Source organism: Sceloporus undulatus, chromosome 5 (genome assembly GCF_019175285.1).
Source record: "Sceloporus undulatus isolate JIND9_A2432 ecotype Alabama chromosome 5, SceUnd_v1.1, whole genome shotgun sequence".
NCBI lineage: Eukaryota > Metazoa > Chordata > Lepidosauria > Squamata > Phrynosomatidae > Sceloporus > Sceloporus undulatus.
Window position 1 is genome coordinate 190,605,582 of NC_056526.1, and position 7,190 is coordinate 190,612,771.

The following is a 7,190-nucleotide window of genomic DNA, read 5'->3' on the forward strand; positions in this document are numbered from 1 at the left end:
ACAGTCCGCTGATAGAAAGGACCCACTGTACACACATGGACAAACTACCAACTACACGGAGCTCTTGTGCTTTATCCTGCTCCCAGGGCACTTCAACTTTGGCTGAATGGGAAGGGATGTAGCTTTGGTATGGAACTACAGAGAGGAGATGTATGTGGAGGAAGAGCTCAAAATATACACTGTGACCAGGGGAGGTTGTAGGGGAAAGAACAAGCACCAAGACCCCACTGGGAGCCATTCCTCACCTGAGTGATTTCCCTGAAGGCTGCAGTCGCCAACTGGAACGGCAGCGACAAGCCAGAAACAATGACGTAGAGAACTTCCAGGGTAGTCAGGACAGATGCAAAGGTGTTGACGGTGGGCAGGATTTGGAGTGGCAGACAGCAGAGGCGGGCAGCCAAGGGGAGTAGCGGGGCAGAGAAGCGCCACACCTGCTTAGTCCGCAGCAGGAGGGCACAGAGGGTGACCACGATGACCTGGCCTGGGAATGAAGCACACGATCAAGAAGGGTCCTTTGAATCCCAGACACCAGAAGGGGTCATGAAGGGGAAGGATTCCAACATGACCTCACTTTGGCTTTAAGGTGCTCTCGGCTTTGACTTTATTTATTTCAGATACTTCTACATTGCCTCCCAACCCACAAGAGCTCCTGAGGCGATGAACAGCAATTAAAATAGTAAACAGTAAAAACAATTAACATAGCACAAAGATAAAAACATTTTAAAAAACACATTAAAATACTCTTTTAAAAACTTTTCAAAAAGAGTCTAAAAACAATCCTAAAATGCAACTGAAAAACAGAGTAATTTGGAACATTAAAGGCCATGTGAAAAAGGACTGATTTTTGGCTGTCCATCATAAGTGCAAAAGAGGTGGAATCAACCAAAACAGGGAGTTCCAGGGCTACAGAAAAAGCCCTGTTATGTGTGCCTTGATGGCATCTAGTAGGTCCCCACAAGTAGGAAAGGAGGAGGTCTTTACATTGGCCACAAAGGTGTGGATAAGAAAAAGCCCTCACTCTTGATGGTGGCTGTGAGATTGTGGAAGTCTTCACATGTGGTGGCAGGGGAGATTTAGGCTGCTGCCACACTGCAGAATTAAAGCAGTTTGACACTGCTTTAATTGCTATGGCTCCATCCTTTGGAATCCTGGGATTTGTAGTTTGTCGTGATACCAGAGCTCTTTGACAGTGAAGGCTAAATATTTCACAAGACTACAAATTCCAGAATCCCATACTCTACAGCATCAGCTAAGGCAGTTGAAGTGGTGTCAAATTGCATTAATTCTATAGTTTAGCTGTACCTTATATCTGGTGGGAAAAGTGTTGGAATAAGTGGATGCCTCACAGACTGCAACTCCTAGCATCCTGAGCCAGTGTAGCAAAGGGTGGGAAACCCTGGGAGCTGCAGTTCCAAAATCTGGAGGACCACAGGACTCCTACTCCTAAGGTCTCATACGGTGATCACTTTCCTCAATCTCCACAAAATCCCTTTCACTGGAGATGGGAAGGATTCAATATGAAGGTATGTGCTCAGCCTCTGAACTGCAGCCTGCCAGGTTCCATACAGACACGGATCCTTCAATGCAGCCTTACAAATAATTTCCTTTTCCATCAGTCCATGCTCCCCACAAACAACTGAAACCTAAGCAGCTGGGGTACAATGGAAGTTAATTCAGTTTAACACACCAATGAAGCTGCTCCCTCCCTTTCCCCTCCTCACTTGTGAGTGCGGTAGCAAAGCGGCCCAGTGCAATGGGATCCTGGTATACAGCACCATAGAATTCACGTTCCATCTCATGACGGATGTAATCCCTGGAAAAAGAGCCAAGGAAGACATTTTGTATCAGGAACAGGCCTTTCCAAAATAAAAATCTGACAGTTATGGGCATGAGATCCCATAATGCAGGGGTAGGAGCTAAGCAGCCTTCCAGATGTTGTTGAAATAACACTGCCCAGCAATGCTCACTACTGGCTATGATGGTTAGCGCTGCTGGGAGTTGCATTCTATAAATACATAGGGGGCTGCATGATTCCTACCCATTCAAATGCAGCAAGTAGTTCATTTCATAGAATCATAGACTCTTAGAGTTGAAAGGAACCACAAGGGCCATGCAGGAATGCACAACTCACGCAGTCTTGAAAGTTGCGATTTCTATGGAGAATCTGAGACAGCCTGTTCTGCTGTCAAAAAGCTGTTAGAGTACTCAACAGGTTGAGTCTCCCTTATGCAAAATGCTTGGGACCAGTTAGAGTTTGGATTTTTGGAAGCCTGTATTTTCATATATGTACATAATGACATATCTTGTAAATAGAACCCCGGGTTAAATTCAAAATACATTTATGTTTCCTATAGTGCATCTTATACACATAACCTGAAGGTAATTTAATATAATATTCTACATATTTTTCTGCATGAAACAAAGTTTGTGTATATTGAACCATCAGAAAGCAGAGGTGTCACTAATGCAAAACACACTGCAGAAATAATCCAGGTTGAGGCCACTTTAACTGTCCTGGCTCAATGCTAGGGAATTCTGGGAAGTGTAGTTTTAGGAGACATTTAGCCTTCTCTATCAGAAAGTTCTGCCGCCACAATAAACTACAATTCCCAGGATTCCCTAGGGCAGTTAAAGTGGTCTCAGACTGCATTATATTTGCAGTGTGTTTTGGACCACTGTCTTAGTCACCCATGAAACCAGTTTTGGGTTTTGAATTTTGGATAAGTCAGACTCAACTGTAGTTTCCCCTAATATTTAGGTGGAATCTCCTTTCTTGGAATCAGTTCTCCACTGGTCTCTGAAGCAGCTGTATCTTCTACATGGCATCCTTTTCCATGTTTAAAAGATAGCTATCATTTTCTGAATACCTTCTTGTTTCTTCCTATGAAGAAGCTTCTGTCCTCCACCATACCCTCTGAGACCCTTCTGTTTTAGGAGCTTCTGTCCTCCACCAACCAATCTATTCAACCCAGGACTGCAAGTCTGCAAACTGACCATAAGTTTCAACTCTTTCCCATGGAGAGGGCCAGACTAACAATGAACACGTTTCACCCAGACCTCAGGTAGCTGCCCACAGGAGTAATGGTCAGCATAAGGCACCCCTGTGTTATCCAATCCCCGAGTCAGTTCCTTTCAAATGCAAAGACTTCAGAGGGAGACCTTCTCCACACCACCCCATACCCTCTGAGACCCTAATGTTTTAGGAAGCCTACTCTTTGAGCAGTGATTTCTAGTTCTCCAAGGGAAGTATCTGGGCACTTACCAGGCTGTTTGGTGGCCCACATAAAGCAGCATAACTGCCAGGAGGTAGAGGTACAACTTCACAAGGGACCGGACGGGGAGAAGCAAAACCACCACACACACCATGTGGCCTAAAGATTGAAAGAGAAGAGGAGAGGAGCACTTTAAAATCACATCAATGCCAATCTGTTCTGCTTGCTAGGGAAGCCAGTTCAAATCCTTGTATGTCTTCCACCAAATGTTGTTGTACTTTGTTATCAAGTCGGCTTCGACATATAGTCATCCACTGTATGATAGACACCCACTGTTGTACTCAGCTCATCTCTTGCAAACTCAGGACAGCCAGACCTTCCTTGATAGAGTCAATTCATGTATGCTGTGGTCTTCTTCTTCTCCTACTGCTTTTCACTTTACCGAACATTACTATTTTTTTCCAATGAGGCATGCCATCTCATGACATGTCCAAAGTCTGGCAGCCTGAGTTTAGGGTCTTTAAATATATGTCATTTAATAAAGTTTTACAAAGGCTTTTTATGCCCGCTGCCCAGCCCTCTTTCCCTCAACCTCCATCTAGCTAGATTTTTTTTATAGCATCAGCATTGGGAGGATGGTGAAGGAGGGCTGGAGAAATATAGACTTCCAGTATTGAGTTGTAGCAGTGGGATTCTGCTCTAGCTAATTCTTCCATAACTGCAGAATTCAAAGATATAGCCATGTTAAAATCAGTATGTAAAGAAAGAAGTGGGCAGCATGAGGTTTTGTAGACTTAAGTCTACTTCTTCACATGCATTTGGTCACTTAAGTTACTCCCAGAACTTAAGTTGCTTCCATTGCTTACGTAAGTTACTTCTATAACTGTGTGTGCCTGCCTACATCAGGCAAAGAAAACAACAGGTGCTCTTAAGAGTATCTTCTATATTTTCCGTTCAAGTCCCATGGAGTTTAGCAAGAAACTCCTTCTCAAATTAGAGCCAAAGCTTCTCTAGTTCTAACCAAACATACTATAATAAATAAAATAGACTTTACAACCTAGAGGCCTAACCACACTTGCTAAATAACATCTGTGTTAGTGAACAGAGGCAGTGATAGCAATAAGAGAAGAGCTTGGAAAAGTTATTTTTTGGACTACAGCTGCCAGGATCCCAAACCAAGGGGGAAGAGAGCTCCATGCATGCACTATTAGTCCAGCCTAGAAAAAATTACTTTTTGGACTACACCACTGTGAATTTCTAGTCTGGTGGAGTTGTAACTAGTGTGGTGTAGTGGTTTGAGCATTGGACTTTGACTTTGGAGAGCAGGGTTCGATTCTCCGCTTAGCCTGTGTAATACCTTGGTCTCCAGATTTGTACTCCAATACTCAAACCCATTACACCACACTGGATACTTTTTGGTACTATGGCACCCAGAAGCCCCAAGTCAGCACATCGGTTGTGGGATTACTGTCCAAAATACAGTCCTGTATGTAAACTCTTTCTAGGCTCTGGCTACTATAGTTGGTCCTCTACATTTGTGGCTTTGGTTTTTGAGGCTTTGATTATTTGTGGCTTTGATTAATACATCCTCTCTAGGAATCCTCTCTAGGTCCTCCAGTGCAACTCTGCCAGAAGTTGACCATAGAGTTATGCTGGGGAACCTAAATGTTCCTAGAGAAAAAACTTCTCTAGGCATTTTTAGGGTTGTCCAGCATGCTTCTACAATCAACCTCTGGCAGATGTTGACCATATGACTAGCACTGGAGGACCCAGAGATTCCTAGAGAGCTGTTATTTCAAGTAAAAAGGATGGTGTTTTTTTATTTGCAGCTTCCCCACATTCGCGGGGGTTCTTCGCTCCTAACCCCAGCGAAGGTGGAGGGACCACCATACAACCAAGGCAACCTCCTCCAAGGCCAGGAGAGTGGCTCAGGCTGACAGCTAACCTGCATAGTAGATGTTCCACAGGTGATGCTTCTGCATGTAAGACTGCGGGGACTTGGGGCGCATCAGCTCAGCGAAGGCCTGGACGTCCCACCGGTAGAGTAAATCCAGGATGACGATGCTAGGCACCCGAAGGACCACGTTGGCCAACTTCTCCAGCCTGGAGGGCATGGCTGAGCCCTGGGTTCAAATCCTCCCCAGCACCAGCAACCTGTCCCTCTTTCCTTTCTAGCCCCTAACCCACCAGCTCTAAGAAAGAACAGCGGGGGGTCTCCCTCCCCCAAAAGGACACCCACCCCTCCCCTTTGCAAGGGCTATTGCCTTAGGTCAGGAAAGGAGCAGATTTTTAAGGAGAGGAAACAAGCACCAGAAAATAATTCTTAAAGAAAATAAAAAAAAAATTAAAAAAAAAGGGGGGGGGATTTACAAGAAAATGTGGCTGGGGGCTTCAAAAGATCAGAAAATGGAAAATGGAGTGGTCCAGATCTATCAGGAAAGGCATTGAGTGGGGAAATTAATGGGTAAAGGATTTAATGGGAGGCAGGATTTCAATTATTTGGGGAGATGAGATTAGTATGGAATTCAATGGGGAAAAGCATTTAGTAGGGAATTTAATGGTGAATGGGATTTAATGGGGGCAGGATTTCAATTTTGGGCAGGGAATTAGTAGGGAATTTAATGGGAAAAGACTTTTAATGGGGGCAGGATTTCAGGGTTTTGTGGGAGGAATTAGTAGGGAATGTAACAGAAGAAGGCATTTAGTAGAGAATTTAATAAGGAATGGGATTTAATGGGGAAAGGATTTTAATTTTGGGGGGTAAATTAGTGGGAAATTTAATGGGGAAGTCATTTAAAGGGGAATTTAATGGGGAAAGGCATGTAATGGGGACAGGATTTCAATTATTTGGGGAGAATCAGTGGGGAATGTAATGGGCGAAGGCATTTCGTAGGGAATTTAATGGGGAATGGGATTTAATGGAGACAGGATTTTAATGTTTTGGGGGGGAATTAGTGGGAAAAGTCGTTTATGGGGGAATTTAATGGGGAGAGGCATGTAATGGGAGCACGATTTCAATGGGGGGGGGTTGCACAGCCATTCATGTCAATAATTTTTGGAGGGGGGGAACAGATTTTGGGGAGGGGGATTCAGAGGTTGGAAGGGGATAGTTTAAAAAATAAAAACTGAGGGGGATTGGGGAGTATCTAAGCAGCCAGGTTTCTAACAAGAAATTTGGGGAGGGGGTTGTGCTTGGGGGGGGGCTTTTGAGCATTAGGGAAAAGGTCAGGGATAGATTGTAAGTTATGAGGAAGGGGTTAGGGATGGTTTGAACCTCCTTCTTCCCCAAGGGCAGCCTCAGTTATGGGTGGGGTGGGGGGTTGAAATGGTAAGAGTCAGTCTGGGGTCTTAGGGGTCCCAGGGTTTGAGGGAAGAGGGTCTATCTAGGGAAAGAGAGAGAGGATAGCTGAGAAAGGGAATGGGGGGCAGCCTTCCCTACCAGTCGCTCCCCTTCCTGGTCTCTTCCTCTCCCAAACCCCCAACTTTCACTTTCCCTCACACTCTTCCTCTTCCTCCTCCGCCCCTTGAAACAACGGAATCCCTCACCAGTGAAGCCAAGGCGGCCATCTTGTTTGAGGGCACTGACCCTTCTAGAGCCACGTCGCGTAAAAGGCGGAATCGTGTGCGCATGCGCGCGCGTGCGCACAAGAGAGTTGAAAAAATGAGGCCCTCAGGCGCCATCTTGTTTGTGGCTTTTTTTGGACTTCAACTCCCAGCACCCCTGGCTATTGGCCAACATGGCTGAGGCTTCTGGGAGTTGAAGTCCCCCATCTCTTAAAGGGCACCGTTTGGACAATTTAAAATAAATTATAATATTATAATTTAATAACAATATCAATGTTTTTAATATCAATATATAATAAATTAAAATACATTTATAATAAACAAATTTGCACAATTTAGTGCAGTGGTTCTCAACCTTTGGACCTCCAGGTTTGTTTGGACTTCAATTCCCAGAAGTCCCAGCCAGTATGCTCA

The 7,190-nt window shown here is 44.6% G+C and overlaps 1 protein-coding gene across 2 annotated transcripts in view; it reads right to left on the reverse strand.

The window, feature by feature from the left end:
• Positions 1-6,789, reverse strand: part of LOC121931843 (RING finger protein 145-like) — a 32,155-nt gene extending 25,366 nt beyond the window's left edge. Inside the window, exons 1-4 of one of the 2 annotated variants that reach the window (XM_042469926.1) lie at positions 5,158-6,789; positions 3,263-3,371; positions 1,722-1,813; positions 246-481 (exon numbers count right to left, since the gene is read on the reverse strand). In XM_042469926.1, coding sequence (XP_042325860.1) covers positions 246-481; positions 1,722-1,813; positions 3,263-3,371; positions 5,158-5,326 — 606 coding nt within the window. In that variant the 5' untranslated portion in view covers positions 5,327-6,789. The remainder of the gene's footprint in view (positions 1-245; positions 482-1,721; positions 1,814-3,262; positions 3,372-5,157) is intronic. The other variant, XM_042469927.1, reaches the window with a different exon arrangement.
• Between the last annotated feature and the right edge of the window lie 401 nt (positions 6,790-7,190).